Source organism: Coturnix japonica, chromosome 3 (assembly GCF_054131305.1).
Source record: "Coturnix japonica strain WE chromosome 3, WE-NBRP24, whole genome shotgun sequence".
NCBI lineage: Eukaryota > Metazoa > Chordata > Aves > Galliformes > Phasianidae > Coturnix > Coturnix japonica.
In genome coordinates this window covers 83,970,706-83,992,585 of record NC_140665.1, presented here as the reverse complement: position 1 = coordinate 83,992,585, position 21,880 = coordinate 83,970,706, and the positions used below count along the sequence as shown (strand labels likewise).

The following is a 21,880-nucleotide window of genomic DNA, read 5'->3' as shown; positions in this document are numbered from 1 at the left end:
CATTAATTTGGATAGAGATTTGTTTAATTGTGGACCTTACGGGAATCATCTGTCTTCTGGGAATATTTGAAAACCCAATGTTATTTATATATAAAGAATATATTGTGTGCCCTGGTGGCGCAGTGGTAGAAGTGCCGCGTTGCAACACCGGGGCATGGGTGTTTGAATCCCCTGTGGCGCAAGTGGTAGAAGTGCCACTCTGCAGCTCGAATCCCGGGGGTTGGACTCGATGATCTCTAAGGTCCCTTCCAACCCGCACGAGACTATTAGTATTACTATTATAATACTAAGAAGTTCTCAAGGATAATGCCCAGTGTACGTGACTATACTTAAAACTTTCAGTCTTGTATCTCATCTGTATCTCAAACTCCTACCCCCCCAAACTGAAAATCTTACTCTTGTAGTACATAAATTGACCCCAAAGTAGGGAAGATCTGGGAAGAAAGTTCATTTCAGGTATGTTATTGCACAATTGATCTAGGGTTTTGCCCTTTGCTCTATAGCATTGCTTACTGGATTACTGCTAAACACTGGATTAGGGGGAATAGTGGTTTGTCCTAGTATGTCATCTGAACCCTTAAGCATAATCTACTTTTGAAAAGACATTCCACTTATATGTATGGAATGCAATGTGGTGGCATAAGGCATTAAAGCAATATAGACAGGAGGAAAAAAAAAGAAGGGTTTTCATGAAGCAGCAGCCAATTTAATGGGTAGCAACGGTAGAACAAAGTCTTCTGCTCTGTGTGCAGGACGAGAGCAGGAAAGAACCTGGCCCTACATAACAAATTTTCTTCCCATTGTGTTTGTCCATTAACCAGATAAAGCACACACTTCCCATGCTGTTCCATTCATACAGCCTACTGTTCATTCAGAAACATAATGTTTCCTTTAGTTGATGGATTAAAGGCAGGACGGGGGAGGGAGGAGTGTAAAAATGTTTTGAGATGTGCAGGACTTCAGGAAGAGCTTTTAAAAGTTAATCCGCACTAAAAGCGTGGCATATATTTTTCTTACTCAACTTCAAAAGAAAACAGGCGATGCTGCCTCTTCAGTAAGCAAAACTATTTTTCCAAAGCAAAATCTAGAGCGGCTTTTGTACAATTGCTAAGGCATTAATATCAGCTTATTTTAAAATTAATCTTATATTACACTATGTGAATACATATTTTTCTTTACAAGCCTTGAATAATCTGGTGTTATATTTTGGTAACTTGAAATAGGAACCTAGGAATGAGTATTGGTGGTCTTAAAAAATAAAAGCACTAAGACATCAAGTGAACTCAGTAAGCAACTTTAAAGGTTATTGTTTGCTTTTCATCCTCACTTGGCAGACCAGGTGTCACCAGCAAAGCAAATCTGAGGAAAGGCAACTTTTGTTGGAACCTCTTTGTGAACAAAACAGATGACATAGAGAGCAGGTGTTAAAATAGTGAAAAAGGCAAACAGTGCTGATTTTACAGGATGTTTAGCTGTGGAAGAGCTAGAAAAAAAATAAAACCAGTCTGTTCTACAGCATCTTACTTGGAAATCTGTGCTCAACTGAAAGAAACACTTCTCTGCCTTGTAAAACAGAATCTGCCTTTTGCTCCCCTAAAGAGTTGGTTGGAGGCACTTATCCTATTTTATCCTATTCCTCTTGTAGCTGACTTCCCAGAGGGTGACAGGAAAAGTGCAGTTTTGACTAAATAAGGATGCTGGAATTTGCTGGCTGCTTTCTGTTTACCTGATGTCACTTATGATGCTGTTTTCCTACTTAAGTGGCACTTAGCAGAGGAGCACCGTGTGTGATTTTGCTGTTTGTGCTGGGAAGCTGCTTACCAGCTGGGGAGATGAGGCTGTGTTACTTTGTGTGGTTTTCATCCTGCACTGCACATCTGGTAATGTCGGTCTAACATTACAATAGCGAGTGCTGTAAATTAATAAGTAGCAAGGTAAGTCCATATGTGGAGGGAAGTAAGTTTGCCTGTGACATTAGAAGTAAAATGAGGCTACTGACATTGCGAGCTTTCCCAAATTTATGGGATTACGCATCCTGAGCCCATAAAGACAGTCTTAGATGCACACTTGGAGTGTGTGCATTTTGGATTTAAGCTTTTGTGCTCATTTTCAGGTAGATGAACACAATGCACTTTCTGCTTTGAAGAGGCCTCTGTTTCTGAAGGACACACACACTCACTAGCAGGTTTATTTGATTCTGTCATGCTATTTCTGTAATGCTGCAACTGATGAGTAAAGGCAACCCCAATGCAAGATTATGTTCTAATGATGTGACTTCAGAATGAAGGAGGGATCGCTTACTACAGATAATTCTGAATTCTCTCCATTTGCAACATTTCTTTGAGAAATAAACCCATAGGGCATCATTCCGCAATCACTGCATCTACTTCTCAGTTAAGTCCTCAGCGTATTTACTGCTTGGCAGATGGGCATAAGCATAGGATTGCACATTTATGATGCAATTAAACTGTACAGTCACTCTCTTCCAGGTGGCAGCGAGATACACTGAGCTGTCACATCTAGAATCGAGTTCCTGTAAACATGTGGCACGGTGGCCAGGTTTATTCTCCAGTCACATTAAGAATGGATGCAGTATAACGTTTTCCAGCTGTTTCAGGTATAACTTTACAAATGTTGCCATTGGGGCAATAAATCCTTTAGTTCCAGTGGAGTGGCACTAAAGGAAGCTATGTGGCATCTGAAACACCTTGAGCCGAGTGTGTTTTTCCTTGAATATTTCTACGTCTGAGTGGAAATGTTACAGGATGTGAAGGATATCCGCCAGTGAACTTTCTTGCAATCCCATCACTTCAGCAGACTAACCTCACGGCAAGCCCTCCTGGCATTCCTCACATGGAGCTACACTTATCCCTGTGGCTTTCCCCACTCTCTTTTCTGCCTACAAATTCTGAGGTCACGTTTCAGTTTATTTTTTTTTATCACGCCTCAGATAACGGCACGTTCTGTATTGTTTAAACAGAGATAGAACAGCCCATGCCAGTTAATGATACACTCTGAGCTGCTGCTCTCATGTCAGAGCTCTCAGACACACTCGCTGCCTGCCCGTGCCATTACGGGTTGGCCAAGTGGCACAAATGTAACAGCAAACCCTGCTCCTTGCTGGGCTGGAAAGTTAACTACCCAGACTTGAGACATCTCATGGCTAGAAAAGCAGGTCAGAAACCTAGCACAGAGCACGTGTTGTATGATATTAGGGTTGTTAGAAGGGATGAAGCCCATCATGACATATCTAGGGAGATACCGCAAGCCCGGTTCGCAGGACAGAAACGTTATCCCACCTTCAAGAGCCACTGGGTGTTGTTCTCCATGATGTTCTCCAGCAGCTGCAGCCTCTGCACGGAGTCGTCGTAGTCAAGCGGCGCGTCGCGCTGCACGGCGTTGGGCACGTAGGGCGGCCGGCAGCTGTCGGCCTCGGGCAGCAGGAAGGTGTAGCTGCACGGCCCGTGCTGGACCTGGTACTGCTTCTTGCCCGCCGGCTCCGCGCCCTTCCCGAAGGCGTTGTATCCCGCGGCGAGGACGATGCTGCAGCCCCACGTGAAGTAGACGCTCAGCCGCATCTTCCTGCCCGCGGAGGTCCCGGCCCGGAGCTCGGAGCTCAGCGCCCCGCGGCCATGCGCTGCGGGCGGCCCGCCCGGTGCCCAGGGACAGCCGGCCCGAGCTCCGCCGCCTTCCCACCTCCTGAAAGCCTCCTCCCGCTCCGCCGCGTCCCGAGCTGCCGCCGGTGCTCGGCTCCCCCCGTTCCTTATATGATAAGTTGGTAGGGGAAGGCAGACATGCGGAGGGGCCGCCCCTCCCTCCCTCCCTCCGCGGGGGGGTCCCTCGCCTCCGGGAGGACGCGCTGGCGCGGGACGGCGGAGAGAGCCCCGAGGGGAGCGGGACCCCGGCGGCTACAAGGGGCTTCCTGGGCACGGGCGGCCCCGCTGCAGCTCACCGGGCGCTGCTCCGAGCGGGGAGCGATCCTCAGCGCGGTCACGGTGATGGGAAACGGCTCGGGCGCCCGTTTGTGCTTCTGGAGGGAGCTTGGGGGGTTGTTATTATTAACTTGCCGAAGGAATACGTGATTTAGCTTGTGCTTAAGGCACGGGGTTACTGCAGAGTTCGGCACTGTCCGGAGCATGCGGCAGCAAGCGGGGGCACGTCCTTGCACAGGAAACAAGAGGGGGTGAATTAGAAGTTTTCAGCCCAACGCAGACTCTGTGTGTTAGAGGATCTCTGACACGAGTAGTCATTTCTGTGAGTGACTTTCAGGAGCTAAACGTTATTAAACTCATCCTTCTTGTTGTTTGTTATCGGTATGAACTGGCTGATAGTGATAGTGATAGTGTCTGATAGTGATAACATCAATGTGAGCTGCAGATCCAGCCTCACACAGCCACCAGCACCAAGGCACTGCCTGTGGTGAGGGGCCGTTCCTGCCCTCCTAAGTAAGAGACACCTGGAAAAGGTGAGGGGACATCTCAGAGAGGAAGTGGATGCTTGGCTGTACAAAAGGATTGTAAAAAGGAGCTTCACCCTCCTTCACACTCCCATGATCTCTGCAACGAGAAATGACCCCACAAAAGCACAACACTATCTCACCAGCCCCTGGCAAAGAGCTGGGTGCACTGAAATGTCAGAGAAGTTTCCTTTCCCTGTTGTTGGCTTCTAGAAACCAGCACTACAGAGCAGTGATTCCTGGAGAGAAACCACCCGGCTGCTCTGCTCAGCTGGGCATTATGAGCTGAAGTTTTCTCACAGTTAAAATAAGGGGAATGCCTTGCTTGTCCAACTTGTGTAACCAAATGCCATGCTAGTCCAACCAGACACCAAAGCTTCAATGATAGACAGAAGATCCCAGTGTGTCTCACCACTGTCTCTTGGGACAGGCCATCTTACACAACTTGCCATGTCTAACACAGCACATTAATGTAGTTTTTACTCTTTCTGTCATGAAAACTGTGTTCAGGAGTTGACAAAAAGAGCTGTAACAGCTAACTGCATTTGCTTCCCTTATCGAAAGCGGTTGGGATTTCTTTACATAACGCGTTGTTACTTCTGGAAAGGGCAGCCTCTGGAATTCCATTCTGCTGACACCCAGGAAGGTTGGAGTTCTGGCAGGACTGTGACCTGCTCAGTGCTCATCTGCCACCCTTCATCCTTCCTGGCTGAGCACATGGAGGAAGATGTTCATAGTTCGAGATACAGTCAAGCACATTTTGTACAAAATATACATATTTGTGGAGTTTGGCACAAAAATGATGTACTTGACTTCCATTGAAGTTTCTGTGGTGATAGCAAAATAAATTAATGTGACAGCTACCTGCATTGCTACAGAAGTTTTGGGACCTTTCTGCACAGTACAGATATATTTTGTTTTCTTTGCAGTACACGGAACGTTTTGAAAGGGTGTTTAATGCCATGTGCATAGCAGATTGTTGCAATGTAACTGAGAAACCTGCTATTGTGCCACATGGATTAAATTTATACCATCGATTCTGTGAAGGATTTCTAGATATCTAACCAGACATCCAAATTCATTATTTTTTTATTTGAATGCTTTTTGTTTGTCTGCTTGTTCCAAAGGTAAAAGAGAGTTTCCTGTTGACTTGTATACAACTGTCCTTAAATTATCCGTTCCCCATCTTTTGTTCCTCTCAAAGCAATATGGGACTCCCATATTCCCATATTTCAGCAAAGCAGTGCTGAAAACCAACATGCCGCAGCCCTGAAAGCATCTTCTTGATGAGAGGAACTGGAAGATGGTTTTATTTGTTCTGCATGGTTTTTTTAGTCCCTTCATGAGATAGGAAAGGAAAAAATGAGGCTGGCCAGTATAGTCTGTTAGATGATTTCTTTTTAATTATTAAGCTTCCACTCAAGGGACTGTACACACATAGAAGATGAGATTTAAGGGACACTGAGAAACTGTGAGACAGGATTTCCATGTGAGGCTTGATTACATCAGCACTTCTGGGATCTCTATTGAGCTTATCACCCATATGTCACACTGGCAGGTCACATCACCAGCCCGATCCTGTGGCTCGGGTTTGCTGGATTTTTGAGGGGAGACTGGAGAGACTCTGAAGGTTTGATGTGTGGCCTATTTTCCTTTAGGAAAACCAATACATGACCCTGGGAGGCCCCAGAGTAGCACCACTTCAGGGAACAAAGTGGAGTTTGGAGGCTGCCTGGCCACACTGCTGTATCTCAGACCTCCACTAGGGAGAACTGTGGTTGTATGAATACTGGGAGGAGAAATCAGTTCTTTTGCAGTTGTTTTTTGTTGCTGTTGTTGTTTGAAATGAATGAATGTGTGGCCAATTGTTGCGGCAGCTCTTTGCATCTCAGGGAAAAGGTATGGAAAGCACAGGTATCCTTGTGCAGGAGGCAACAAATGCTGGGTGGCAGACCTGTACCAGCAGAGCAGGAACCACAAGTTCTTTGTGCTTCTCATCCACATCTTGAGGAGCACCCTGGGAGTCACCCTGGTCACATTTCCCTGACCTTTCCTTGGTAATTCCTGGACACGGTGGCAGTAACTGAGCGGAGTGGGAGAGTTTTGCTATTTCCCCATCCGGGTCTGATGGACTCGTATTACTCTAATGAAGAATTTTTTCCCACCACCCAGGAACGTTAGTGAGCATTCACCTTGCCAACGGGATAAATATACATCCCTTTAACTCATCGCTACGGGAGCGTGCTGCATTTGGGGCATCTTTTGGAGCATTTGTTTGTGATCCTTAACCCTTTCCGTCCCCTCGGGAGCAGCTTTCCCAGCTGTGGAGGAGGAAGTGGTCTTCTCTGTCTCCCTGGGGAATGGAAGCCAGGCAGAGTTCAGGGGGAAAGAAAGTAGTAACAGCTAAATTTGGAAATCTGGTGTGAAAAGTAAGGCCAGTTAAATACATTTTTGTCCTTGAAAACTGGGGAGGAGGAAGGAAGATGCCTGAATGCAGCTTTTCTACTGAGCCTCAGAGGCATAACAACAAGTATTCTGCAAAGGAAGGGCTTGTTCCAGAAAAGCTGAATGACAGAGATCTGACTCCTTCCAGTTATGAGGTGTCACAGTTCATTCTCAGCCACACTGGAGTAGGAAGGAATGTAGTAGATAAATTGGCATGGAATCTTTCGTATGCCAGCATGAGATTCAGCAGAAATTTATAATTTGGGCCAGTTGCTGCTGCCCAGTATTTTTATGTTCATTGTTCTCATCTTTATCTGTACTGAATGTATGGAGTGGAGTGTTTGCATTCGTCATACATTCACCCTACAAAATGAAATACTGATGCTTAGTCTGGGATTTCCTGCTTGTGTTATAGCTGAGTGTATATAATATTTGACATAAAATAGCAAATAAGTGCTCAGTATATTTAAAGTACAAATTAGAGCTTTCCCTTTTTAGAAAGACGATACTCGCTCTTCAGAACTCACCTTATAAGAAGAGCTGAAATGTATATTTTGTCAAAACTAAACATGTAGAGCGTTTCTCCAGATGTGCTTTAGGCAATTTCCTTTCCTGGGAAACAGCAAATTCCCTTACTCAGCCAATCCTGGTTTGATTCCATACAGCACACAACTGAGTTGCTTGGAGAGAGATGCCTGGATACCACCAACATTATCTTTCCAATTATCATTTACTTACAGCTGCGCAGCTTCTGTTTGACAGGCAAATGCAGAGATCTTGTGAGACCTCCGATAGGAAGGGAAGTATTAGATTTTTCTGAGGAAATATCATAAAATGTTTATGTTAGGCGCTATCTGCAGACTTTGCCACCTAAAACATTTGAAGTGTTGATTTAGTAGATAAGCAAGTTCTCGTTTCAGCAATTTTCATGTTTTAACAAGGGAAAAATAGTAACAAAATAAGGGCAAAATAAAGGCACAGCAACGAGAACAAGTAGTTTTTGGTGTCACATTCTTATAGGGATGCTTTGTCTACAGAAGAAACCAAAAACTATGTTGTGTGAAAGTGGACCTGCAAAATCAGGTCTGAGGTGAAACTTTTTCTGCATCTTGGAATAAATCAATAAAGTATCTAAATATATTCCTGTTTTTTACATTCCTCACATTTTGACACTTAAGATTAAATCCTCACCTTTGGTTCCTGGTACTTTCATGTTAGTTTATGGTAGTTCCATTTGCTGGCTTCACAATATTTTCTTTCGCTGGGAGTATTCTAACATATTTCTCAGGAACAAATGTCAACAAGGATAAGACTTTTGAACTCGTAACTTAAAAAGCAGGGAACAGGATCTTGAACCCTAGTAGAATTTTAGTCTGCTAAAAATCTTATCTGTTTTGAGATCTTAAACTCTTTGAAAGAGAGAAGTGCCAGATTATTATGTTTTCCATGAAGCCAAAACAAATTGCTTTCATCAAGACCCATAATTCAGTTCTTTAGTGCTTCTAAAATTAATGGCCATATCTTACCAATCTTTCCTCCTCTCCCCTATTTTCCCTTCTGTTCCATAAAACTTCTGCACAGCTCTCTCATTACATCTTTAACAAAATCTCAGGCTTCCACTCACTTCTGCAGCTGCTGCTTATTTCTATTCATACCCACCCTCCCTTGTAACATCTTGTGAACTCACAGTCATCTCTATGTTCTGTTTCCAGTGTTTCTTCGCTTCTCCTCTGAGTGCCCATCCTCATAAAGGGAGTTCATTTATGCACTAATTCTCACATTGCACTTTTACTGAAGGGACAGGAGGTCAATAGTCTTACCACTGAAAGTTTCAGTTATCACCCTGTCTCAGTGAATCAGTCTGCTTGTTCCCATCTTGCCTTGCAACATCCAATCCATCATTTCAGAACACAGTATTTTTCCTAGATGACACATCACTAGTTGAAGCATTAAGTGGCCAAAAGCAGACTTTGGTTTTTCCCTTGGAAATGCTTGTTTGCAAGCCACGTGTTCCTTTTTGCAGCAGATGCTGCCAACATCCTTTCTTTAAATCCACAATCTGCAAGTTATCTTGTTATCCCTTTCTTACTTGGTATTTTATTCTCCATTTTTTGATGCTATGCTTTCAGTAGTGTCTCTAAAATTCTTATGCTGACCTTCATCATCACTGAATTTTATAATATATTCTGTCTGGCTTCTCAACAGTATTTGAAATACAGCTGCTTACAAAGCTTATTATATTAGTTTTGCTTCTTTTAGTGAATTGCACTAAATATTATTTTCATAATAGTTTTTAGACAACTGTCAGAGCTTCACACAAGTGGACTTATTTATTTGCCCCAGATTTGTTTTCATTTTTGGAATCTCTAAATGCAGCATCTCTTTGACACACTAGATCAGCTTCATTGCTTACTTTGCAGGCACTCGAGCAACTTCCTTGGACTGCCTTGGTTACACCTGCAAAGTCTTTTCTCAGATAATCTGGTATTTAATGTGACCGTATTTTCCACCTGAATCTTTATCTTGATATTCTGCTTTTGTTATGTAACAACTGCTCAGAACTTTTTGACCACATATATGTGAGAAACACGCTCGAGATCAAAAATTTCTAATCAGAAATATTGTTTCTGATCCAGATCCAGATCCAGTAGTTTACAGAAACTACTGGAAATTTCCACTGCGAAAACACACAATCTACCTCTCACATTAACATTAAAAGAAATTATATCATTAAATTTACACCTATGTGTACATCAGTGCTTAGGATGCTGCAGATGCCACCACACCTATAATATGTTTGGCGTTAGATTGGAACTTTGTGGTATCACCTCTTGAGCAACAACAATAATACTGAAGTATGTTGTTTCTTTAATTCCTGTCCTTATTGTTTCCTCATTATAAAACTTTCTCAACTGCAAAATGCTTCTTAGTTTTTCATTTTAATTTGTTTCATTCTGATTTTCTTAATCAATCCAAAATCTCTAGAAACATCTGAAGTAGAACATACAAATACCTGCTCAACTGTGATCTGTGCGCACTCAATCTGTGCAGATATCGAAGAAGATTTTCACAGCACTCTACGGAAGTTCCTATTCATAGCACAGATGGTAGTTCTTCATACTGTGAGCATTTTTTAATAATGACTGTTATTTTAATCTAAGAGATGAATCACCCACATAGAGGAGTAGGAAGTGAGTCCCATGATTATGACAAATAGTTGCTATACGTCCTTCCTCCTTAACATTTTCATGTTGTTTGGCTAGAGAGCCCTAAAGGCTTTGTTCATTCACTTCAGAGTTACATGGTGACAGCAAATTGTAGCTGGTAACAAGTGTAATTACATCTTGGAGTCGAATAGCATGAGTACAAAATGAACGTGGAGTTAGCGCTAATGTTAAGGATCTCATAATTGAGCTGCTGAATGTCTCTGGCAGCTGTAAATGCTGTACCTTGTCTCTCCCCGGTGCTGGGGAAAGTATAATACAGCACTTGTTTAAACAGGTTGCCATCCATTTGAAACCGAATGAAACAACTTGCATGCCAAAGTGTAGAAAGTGCTTCTAGTGAGCCCTTTAAAATCAGTAACAGCTTCTGCAGCACCACGTGTATTTGCTCTTCATTATTAAATTATACATGAAAAGATGAACAGAGGTGCTCTCAACCCCTTTGCTCAGATGTCGTCTATGTGCTCCTTTGAAGACCAGCTTACAGTTTTTTCTATTTGGACCATTTAATGCTAAAATCCTTATGTAAGGCTTTCACTTCTGTTGTGCTACACAAGTGTTAGATAATGCTGATGTGAAAAGGCTCTGAAAGAATCCAGAAGTGCTTTTGGAAAATGAGAAATCTGCCTCACCGACATCTCAAAGAAAAATGTATATGCAGTTTGTTTAAAGGAATGCACTCTAAAAGTGTCCACGCAGCTGATGGTAATCTGGCCTTCCAAATACCCCCAGTCCTTAAACTTTAATACCCTGTAATGAATCCTTCAGGTTAGCACAAGGTTCCCACCTCTTCTAGCAGCGCACTCCATTGATAATAACAGCATGTCATGCTTCCAGAGAGCACGTTCAAGTTAAGATTCTGAACTCAAAGATAAACTGATGTCAAAGAGAGAATGAAAAGGAAGTGAGAAACTGTATAAGAGGAATAAACAAAGCTTTCACAGACAGAGAGGACATTTATGGCAACAGCAAGGTACCTAGTTCCTGACATCTGTTTCCCTCAAGAAAAAAATGCAGTACACATGCTAACCTTTTTATGGAGAGTGCAAGAAAAATATTTGCAGCATATTTTCATATATTCATATTTGTTGAACTATATATGTAACGTGAAGAGGATAGAGGAACTGAAAACTATTTTTGCACTCCATTAAGATAAATCTTTGCTTTTTTCAGTGCTAATTAACATAGTCCAGTGGTAGTTCTTATAAGCAGTGCACTGCCTCTTGCTGATTCTACAGCACAGACTGGGTGTTCTTTTTATCATCCATCTCTCTGCTGTACAGAGGGAGGCAGGAACTCTAAGCAAACTATTGATTTATTTTTTATTTTTGCCCAGTTACTGAGTCACCAGAACTTGTGATGGGACGGAAGAAAGATTACTGCACACTTATGCCAATAATAGGTCCCCTTTGAGATTGGGCAGCTTGCGTCCATATGGCCACCTAGTGAAACTCCTCCTGCTGGTATTAACAGACGTACCTCACTGGCTGTGTAACAGTCTGCACTTTATCTTTGCAAATAAATCGTGTGCTGGAAAGATAATCCTTCATTTCTATTGGAATGTGTACAGAAGATCAAATCTCTTATGAGTATTCCGTTTTATCATAATATAAACTAATTAGGAAGTTCTTTTACTTCTCTTTATCTAAATCCAGGTTATTATTGAGTAGTTTCACTACACAGAGAAAATTCAGAACTCTGAAAAATCTTTATTTTGTCCCGCTAGAAATACATGTAAATGAAATCCAGTGGCAGTCAATAGTGATGGCTGTACTGTCTGAATGTGAGTCCCCACTCAGGCAAACTACAGCCAAACTCCAACATATGTTTGCAGGTATTGTCAATTCATTCAACATTCACTTCCTAACCTCAGGTTAAACATGGACGTGTAATGTCTTGCTTGTAGCTTTATCTCCTCACTTGGTTCTTAAGTCAAGGTCTTCAGTAGAATTTGTGATCAAATTATGCTTTAAATGACCAGCAAGCCTTCATCTTTAGGGTAACATTAGTGGTTGTTAGTACTTCACTGGTATCGTGGGGGACGATATCAATAGCAATAGCTAGTGAATAGCATTTTTATTAAATATAAATAGCTTTAAATCTGATCCATCTAATTAATAATCAGCTGACATTGTTCTGCTGATTTCTGCCTTCCTTTGCCTGTTCCCTACTCAAGTATCATTTCTAAGAATAGAAGTATTTACATTACATTAAAAATAATTACTAGATGATGACATGACAATTAGAACATATCTTATATCGGTCACCTTGGGATATTTTCTGTTTCTATCACTGAAGATTATGTTGTTGAGGAAGATGTCAAGGTGGGATTCTTTGATTAAATATAAACATTAGATCACCCAAGGCTTCCTTGCAGTCAGAGGGATTTCTCTCTTCTGATTGCAAGGCGACTTCTAAGTAACAAGCTCAGATGGAAGCACCTGAGGTTAGCTGGAACAAATGACATGCAGTTCACTAGTTATTTCAAGAGCTGGCCTCATGCTTGTTATAAAAACCTCATTGCTGCAGATTGTGTGGGAAAGACAAGAGAGTTTGTTTTTGCAAACCATTTTTCTACAAAGTGGTGAGAAATGAGTTTTATGTCACCCAATTTCTTGTATTTTGCTAAAATTTCCACTTTCACGTCTTGAAGAAGTGCAGGTTGCTTCAGTCTTGAGATGTGTCCCCATTGGCTCAACATTTTCTTACAGCTATCTGACTATTATCTCCCAACTTTTTTGTGTTAATTCTCATTTCATTCAGAGTGGATTCACTTGGACTATGAACTTATTAAAAACCAGACCTCCAAGAATTTCACTTTGAATTGGAACAGACTGCCCAGGGAGGTGCTGGAGTCACCATCCCTGGAGGGGTTCAAGAAATGTGTAGATGCGGCACTGAGGGATGTGGTTGGTGTGCATGGTGGTGTTGGGTTTACAGCTGAACTAGATAATCTTAGCGGTCTTACCAACCTTTATTTTTCTATGATTCTATGATTCTAGCTACATTATTCACCCTGAAAGGATCATTCCTTCACATTTTTCAAGGTTAAGATCATCATACCTTTGGTAAATGTCAACTGCAATGTTTAAACAATACCTGGAACTCCCTTGCAACAATGAAGGACGGCTAGCAAAGAACAGAGTTTTCAGCTAACTGTGCATTATTCCAGGCAGGACTACAGTAGGCAGGGAAAAAGTTGGGAGTTATGGCTTACACTTTATTTTAATTTCATACCGAGTACAAATAAATATTTTCAGAGGCAAAGATCTATTAGTCTGTAGAGAAGCCTCTCGTGAGAAGCAGTGGAATCCCCGTTGTGTGAGTAATTTAATATAGATGGGCAAAACACTGAAATATGTGAAGGAAAATCCTGTGCTGGCAGCAATAAGAATTAGGTGACCTAATAAGCTTTTTCATCTCTAATTTTTCTCACTAAACCCCATCACTTTCCTGAAAGAAAGAAAAATATTTATGTTGGACCTCTATGTGAAAAGTACTTATAGAAAAAAACTATCCCTCACCAGATGACGAAAGTGTAATTAATATATTTGAAATAATTCTTGCATTTTCTCAGAGTTGCGAAATTAAAACCATCAGCCACAAGTTAATATTAATGCCTGCAAAGTGATAAGCACAATTACTGTGCTATTGCCAGCAGTGGGTTTAATATTGGAAATCACAGTGGTTTTAAATTTCATTGCAATAGTGGAATTATTAATTGTAGTGAGGAAATTTAGAAGAATGTAGATAAACCTGTTACTGAAATTGTAAGAGTCAGTCTGTGTCACATAGATTGTTTTGGCCCACAACAGTAGCTGCTTGGCTAATAGAAATTTACATTCTCAGCTATGTATTGCTTTATTGCTACTTTCATTTTCACATTTCACAAAAGGGGCTTTTTTAAGTGCTTGCAGTAAATGATGTAAAAAATGTACTGCATAGAGCTTATCAACATAACAATCTATAAAGTTAGGATCAGACTGCTGATAGCTTTTAATTAACTTAAAAACTAACTAAAAAGCTTCTTTTCTGACTTTTAAACATCTGCTTTATTCTGTTTGGAGCAGGCTCCCTCATATTCATGCATTTACCTCACCAGTCCTGCAGTACAATGGAGAAAAACCGCACTCACCCACATCTTATCTAAGTTTGCTGCTGCACAATTGCGGTTTATTGTGCATCCAGTTATCAGGAATAGCGTATACTTGTGAGACAGAGGTTTCAATAAACAGAGAGCCAGAGGGCTGCGAAAAAGTTGATGCTTCAAGGGCAAATTGTGAGCTTCCAATTTAGAAGACCTTTCTAGTATCAGTCAGAAGCTTTTGCTGAGGTGTGTAGTGTGCACTGTGATCAGGAGCTGCTGAAGTAGGCAGAATATGGTTCTGGTCTCCATTACTGTAATTTGCAGATACCCAGTGTCTGTAGACAGAGGATGGCCCAAGGCTTTCAAAGCTGTTAATGACATGAACGGTGGCCAGGAACTATGTTTATTTGAAACAGAAGTGTATGTTAAAAGTAAGCCAGAATGTGTGAATCCTCAACCATTTGTGTGAATTTTTTTTTTTAAAGATACAGATTTCTCACCAAACACTCACTGGATTAGTTAAACAACTGTAATTGTTGCCAGGGAGCGTCACCTCTACCGCTAGTTGAGATATTGGCTTTCATGGCTGGTCCAAATGAGAACCAGACTTTGCAGTAAATGGCACTTGATTCGCTCATCAATTTCTCAGTATTAATGAATTCATTAATAGTTCATTGAATAAATCCCCTATCTTTGCTTTTCCATGTCAGAATGAGGCATCTGTTTCCAGGAAATTAGATAGTAGATGGTATAGTAAGTATTGAGCCATATTACAGTTGGAGGATTGAAACTACCGAAAAGAAGACAAGCAGCAATGAAGATATTCAGGATCGGAAATAAAGGCAGATTGCTTTCTTATCTTAGAATCATGGAATTGTTTGAGTCGGAAGGGACAATTAAAGGTCACATAGTCCAGCCCCCCAGTAATGAACAGGGACACTGCAGCTAGATCAAGTTGCTTAAATCCCTGTCCAACCCGACCTTGATTGTCTCCAGGGATGGGGTTTCCACCAACTGTCTGGGCAACCTGTTACAGTACCTCACCACCCTTACTGTAATGAGCTTTTATTATATCCAGACTAAATCTCACAACAGACTGTTAAAGAGTCTGCGCTCTTCTTTCTTATAGCCCCCTTTCAAAAACTGAGAGGCTGCTATCAGGTCTCTCCGGACCCAGACACAGGTGTTTCTCTCCCCAGACTCCAGAATCCTCCAGGCTGAACAGCCCCAGCTCTCTCAGCCTCACAGTGGAGGTGTTCCATTGCTTGGATCATTTTCTTGGCCCTCGTCTGGATGAGTTTACCAGGTCCATGTCTCTCCTGTGCTGAGGGTTCCACATCTGGACACAGTACTCTAGGCTTTCGTGTGTAATAGAGATGAAGGCCAGAGAACAGAACCAGAGCAACAAGTGAAATGTAAATTCCACTGAAATTCTCACTGAAAGAGATGTAAATTTAACATTGATGAAGTAAAATCCAACAGTATTTTATATATCCAGCTTTGAGCATTTTTCTTTGTATCTATTCATATGTATAATGCACATTCAGCCCCTCTTTATCAGCATTTATTGTACATAGTGAGAAGCAAGTCCTCTCAGTCAGCTAACTCCAAACACGATTGACTATCTCTGAAACTTCAGATTAAACCAAAATTGGTTGCCCTGCCTACAGGAGCACATGAACTACACTTACATTCAGTGTAGTTACTGGTTTAACAAGAAAGCTTAGGAGAATAACACTTGGTGGTCAAATTCTGCTGCTTCTCTGTCTAATATCATGTTACTGTTATTCTGCCTGCATTGTATCCACAGAACTCAGAAGTATCCCTACATACATTTGTTTCACTGCTATAGACAAGAAAGAAAAGAAATTTCATATATTCAGGATGAGAATGCAAATTACTATTTTTATTTAATAAAGACAGATTGTTGAGCCTGGCACTAATTTTATCCTTTATTACCAATGAAGACATGAGAACTTGAAGTACATCCTGCTTCCATACCAGGGAAGTTGGCTCGAACTGGAAGGAGGAAGGCATATCATAGTTTTTTTGTGGACTGTGTCCTTTAAATGTTAGTTTACAAAGGCATTCTGAGTCAAAAGGCCAATTTTATCCAAGCAATGTTTTTTAAGTCATATGTAGCATATTCAGAAAAAGCAGCTTGGATAAAGCAGGTTCAGAAACTTGTTATGCATCTGATAATTGCTCAGGAACCCACTTTGGGATTGCTGCCCACCTACCAGTGTGGCTTTCCTGGCTGCTGTACCTATATGTGAACACATGATCGCGTCCTGCAGCAACTTGCTTGTGACACACCAGCTGGGGTGCTACAAAGAGCTTGCTCTGTTTTGGCTCCATACCTAAACTTCTGTGATAAAAATCAGTGCCTGTAATTCCTTTTGACCGTATTCTAGCCATCGCTTGTGGCACTGTGAACTTGCAGATCTCCGTAATAGAATCCTGATGTCTTGCTGCACTTTGGTCACAGAAACTCTTCACTGGTTATTTTGCTTTTAGTGATAGTATATGCCACCAGTTTCCTCTCTGTGTTTGACTGATTTGAGCCAATGTGGAAGTGAAAAATGATTAATGTGAAAGTTTTGCTAAACAAAGGCCCTAAGTGTTGACAGGATGGCTGATTCCAACACAGATTTTCTCTGCATATAAACATAGTATACATTTCATAAACGAAAACTGCAGGTTTTCTTCACTTGCTTGTTCTAAGTGAGACGAGGTGATCCTTAAAGGAGAAGAAACACAAGGGTGCGTTTCCATAAAAGTCTGAGCTGAGGAAGCTGGAACTGATGTATTAGGAAAGAAGAGAATTCTACCCAGTGTTCTCTGTAGCCAGTGTTCCCTACTAGAAAGAAATCGAGGTTTATCTTGCTCTATTGACACAGTTTGAATAGACTTCTACCTTGCTGTAATTGATCATGTTCTATTTCTGTGTTATTTTCTGATCAGTGACTTTACACCTCTAGAAAATGAACTTGGAGAAGCTGTGTTATTGCTTAAAAAGAAGAGTTTTATTTTGGACCTTTCTCCATGGTAGCAAAAGCCTGGTTAAGGTTATGTGTCTTTGTCTATTTGTTCTCTTCTGGTGATGTTACAGTGTGATTGTGTTTGCCGGTATGATTCATTATAGGCTTGCTGGCAGATGGTCACGTACACTTTGCAGTAATGCTTGATACTAATAATAATCAGCTTTTAGCTTTTATACTTTTCTACATTAAAGTGATAGTAATGCCTGTTATCCTAATGCCCCAGGATATGGTTGCCTTCATTCACTGCTGTCTAAATTTATCCTTCAGTAAAGAGTTTATTTGTTTACGTTAGACAGTTCATGAATAGAAGCTAAATTACATGTATGGATGACAGCGACAGAAGAAGCAATACTCCATCTTTCTCATAAGAACAAAGTGAAGGAGTAAATATTTGAGGAGAGTGTATGCTAGAAAACTCCCTGGCTCCTTCATATGAATAATCTTCTGTTGTTTAAACCATTGGAGCCCCACAGGGGCTATAGAGCTAAAGCTGCAGAAATCCTGCTTTGTCTCACTTGATCCCCACAGTTGTTATGGTAGTAGGAAATTGTTTATGTATGTTTTATTGCATAACAACAAATCAGGCTTATATGCAGTGTTTATCTGTAATGATCAAAATGCCGTCAGTCCAAAATACTTTCTGTTTACTTAAACGGCGAAATTAGAAAGCACTACTCCTATGTAGAGCAGTTAAATGTGTATAAGTAATGTTGTTTCATAAGAGGAAAAATGTGTTGAATTATGTGCTGTTATCACTAAAATCTGACACAGATACATTTAATCACTCTTGTAATACTGACAGTAATGTATTTAATGGCAGTGCTGAAGAGGCCGCAATATGGTGGAACATTGTGGGGAATATTTATAGCTGTCATTGTGTTTGAAAAGGAAAATCTCTCATCTAGCAGTTTTAGTGGAGACAGCTGCTGAGATGCTCTTGGTGGTTTTTGTTTATCGTAATGGTAGTACACTATATCCAGGCAGTAAAATTAGTTATAAATCTGACTCACTTAAAGCATCGTGTCATGCAGTGGTTCCAGCAAAAATGAATCCTGGTAGTTTAGTTACAGTTCCCTTATTTTTAACAATCTCAGTGCTCGATGCTCTGTTTCTTCTCTTAGTCCTAAATAAAAGGATGTATTACAACTCCACTTACGTTCAAAAGCCCATAACACTGAAGCACGTGACAATCTTTACAGTGTAGGATCATGGCCTACAGACCTGAAAAGTATTTTGTTCTGAAAGAAATTCCATAATAACATGGCAAAGAAAGTCTTCTTCATCTCCTGAGAACAGTAGAAAAATTAGCTGATACTGCTTGTGTTTTCAGACTTTACAAACATACCTAAGGTGTGGTCCTAAATGATGTGTTCTGAGGTTAAACCAATTCCCTGCTAATGTGAAGAAAATAGTATATGAATCCATGCCAAAATCTGTCCTGTTAGTTTTAGTTTCAAAGATATAAAAGTCATGATAGACTCTTTTGATTCCTAACTTTCATACCTTTGCGTCAATCGCATAAAAAAAATTATATCCGCTATGAAATTTAATCATAAGATAGTCACAAAAATAAATTCCATCCTCAGAAGATTTATTTTGCATTGTTTTTGATTTAGTGGGGTTATGTGTATATGTATGTATATATAGACATACTTCTTGCTCTTACCGTTTAGTGATTTATTACATGTTGATGAAATTCTGTTACAGGCCTTGGAGGCTTTTCCAAAGACAAGAACTTCTACTGTCGTGTTTTTCTTACAATGATTTATGTCTTGTATATTGAAGTTATTTCCTATTTATCAGAACTATTTAAAAGATCATCTACATTCATTTTTTCAAATGCAGTTATTAAATAGTTGCCTGAAGAAGTTCCCAGAGGCTGTAATCAAAATTAAAAAAAAATAATAATAAAAAAAAAAAAGGGCCTCACAATTAGAAAGGTAGAATTTCTTCATTGTTTTTCACTGGACATAAAACAGGACTCTGCATCCCAACACATCGTACAAATCCAAAACAAAAGATAGTATCTGCCCCGAGAACCTTTTGATCTAAGGAAGAATATTTCCATCCTTTTTAATCTGACCTGTCTGGAAGGTCATACTTTTTCCATGTTCCGTTCTACCAAATTCATTTGTGGCCCTGAAAATGAACTTCATTTTGAATGGAAGTCTGGCAATAGTTGACACGAGGGACTTCTACCTGTGGAAGTGATTCCAGGCTGACCTTCAATAGGCTTTGCTACATGGCATGACTATCTTTAAAGCTACCCTAAAGAGAGGCATTTAAGGGGAGTATGCCTGCCTGAGGGAGGGAGTTTTTATGGGTAGTCTGAAAGGCTGAATTTTGTTGGCTGTTTTAAGAGTATCTGTTAATTACTACCTTTTAAAGTAATATGTTTTGGAGAATCCAGGGGAAACATGTAAAATTTTTAGTTAATACCAACTTCCTGTAGTCAAAGCAACCAAACATTTAAGAGTCAATTTAAGAGGTACCTTGCAAGCATGTTAAAAGTGAAAAACTTCAGATGTCTAGCAGATAGTTTTGCCTAACCTCAGACATTCCTGTGTGATGGGAGATCATTTTCAAGTGCCCCAAAGAGCTGCAGTTTCAACACAAAGCAAGGTCAAGCACTTTAGGTTTTATTGAGGAGTAGTCTTGAATTTTGGGTTTAGTCCAACATGAAGGAGGTAAACAACCATCTGTATGTTGATTAAAAAAAGTTTTGTGCTAAACTTTGTAATTTGAAATTATATGGCTGGGTCAGTTGTGGTTTAGAAGAGAAAATAAAGGAACAGCATAAACTAAAGTGCTGTTTGTCCCATTCCACTGAGTTTTCAGGGTGACTCAGCATAAGCTTACAAAACAAAATATGTGCTTTCTTAAAGCAGTGCAGTTCTGCTGTGTTCCCTTTGCAATGTGGATTGTACCAGTTGCTGTTTACTCATGTAGGAGATACCTGGAAGAGGTTCATTGGCTTGTATTCAGACAAAGCAGGAGAAGCATTCTGTCTTTTTTGGAGGTTGATGAAGTCATTTGTCAAATTCAGGATTTTTTTTCAGGATTAGCTGGACTATTTCTGGCTTCATGCTGTCTTTGAAGATATCTGAGATGTAGTGCGGGCTAATTCTCTTATCAGAAGTCTTTATCACCTTCTATTGGGTTCAAGCATTTACAGGGCATTCCCTTCCTACAGCATTCCAGATCTGTCTGTCACAAAACTCCACAGGGTGGCCGTTGCTCCAACTGCACGTGCCTGGCAATTTACCTGATTTATTAGTAAGAGCGGCAGTGCTCTTCATGGAGATAGAGTGCACATGGACACACTACAGGAATACAAATTGATTGATCCAAAATGGGATGAGTCTAATCACACATCTCCTGCTATCGTGTTATAGTTAAAAGTTGAACTTCTGTCTTGGTGAGTCAGCACTTCCAGTTCTGAGGTTAAATAAATTCAGAAAAGCAAACACGTGTGTTGTATTATGTATTATGTATCTATATAGCACTCAGCCAGACAATCATGTTGTGTTTGCAGTCATGCTCGTTAGCTTTTCTGTGGAGGTTGTCTTTCTTGTGGCAATTGCAAATCAGGAAAGAAGTCTTTGATCTGTGATCTAAACATTAGCAAGAACTGATAATTGAGGAAAGAGAGCGTAGTAAAGGATTTTTATAGCTCTGATCCTATAGATCATGCTGAGGTAAACACAGGATTTTTTCTCTGTAGAAAAAAAAACAAACGTCCAAGGATATGCTAAATGTTCAATCAGGCTGTGATAATAGGTGAGACTGGCCATGCAGAAAGGCATATTTCAAGTTTTTTCAGTGTTCAAAATATGTTTTTCAGTCACTTCACATAGGTGGTGTTACGTTTGTACGGTATTAGGGGAACTGACTATGACCTTCAGTAGCTTCGATAACACACTTATATTAGTGAAAAACCTGTTTCATCTCAGGCCACTGCATGCCATAATTAAGTGTATCTCAGAAGCCAAATTAAATTGAATGAAAGAAGTAACCAGTAAGGATGTTCTCTTGAACATTCATTCTTACCATGATGAATGTTGCTTGTTTTTCTCTTCTCTTTAATTAGAATGTTTCTACATTTGCCAAAGAAAATGTTGGAATGCAGACAAAAACTGAAATTATAGGAACAGGGCTTGATGTAATAGCTTATTTGTAAAGGAAACACAACTTGTTTGGTATTTTATTGAAACAGGAAGTTCAAAACCTCAGTACACACAAGTACAACAAATTCTCAGGTGCTAGTTGAGTCATCTGTTGTTGGAAGTAGTCTCATAGAAGGCTTCCCCTTGATTTAGTTTTAATCTTCAATTAACAAAAGGAAGGAAATTACATACAGATTTAGTTTTAGATTATGTGCAAAGCCCTGTGACTTTTTAGCTGTCACTCTGGTGTGCACGCTTTGTGGGTATAACGTTGACACAAATAGTGCCTGAGTGAATATTTTCAGCTTTTAATGCACATAAGAACCCTGATGCATTTCATTTATGAAAAATGTAGGGCTTGTTTAACCAGAATACTCAGGTTTTTCTCCTTGTCATCTAGTACGTGATTTCAGCTTTACAGCAAGTAGAAGTAATCATTAGCAAGAAGGTGATAACTG

At 40.4% G+C, this 21,880-nt stretch overlaps 2 protein-coding genes across 6 annotated transcripts in view; one reads left to right on the top strand and one right to left on the bottom strand.

Annotated features, from left to right (window-relative positions):
- ANGPT2 (angiopoietin 2) overlaps positions 1–3,738 on the bottom strand; it is a 40,303-nt gene extending 36,565 nt beyond the window's left edge. For all 4 annotated transcript variants that reach the window (XM_015859295.3, XM_015859296.3, XM_015859297.3 and 1 more), the window contains exon 1: positions 3,300–3,738. In XM_015859295.3, the coding sequence (XP_015714781.1) occupies positions 3,300–3,578 (279 nt within the window). In that variant the 5' untranslated portion in view covers positions 3,579–3,738. The remainder of the gene's footprint in view (positions 1–3,299) is intronic.
- MCPH1 (microcephalin 1) overlaps positions 1–21,880 on the top strand; it is a 108,558-nt gene that overhangs the window by 71,978 nt on the left and 14,700 nt on the right. The gene's annotated exons all lie outside the window — the stretch shown is intronic.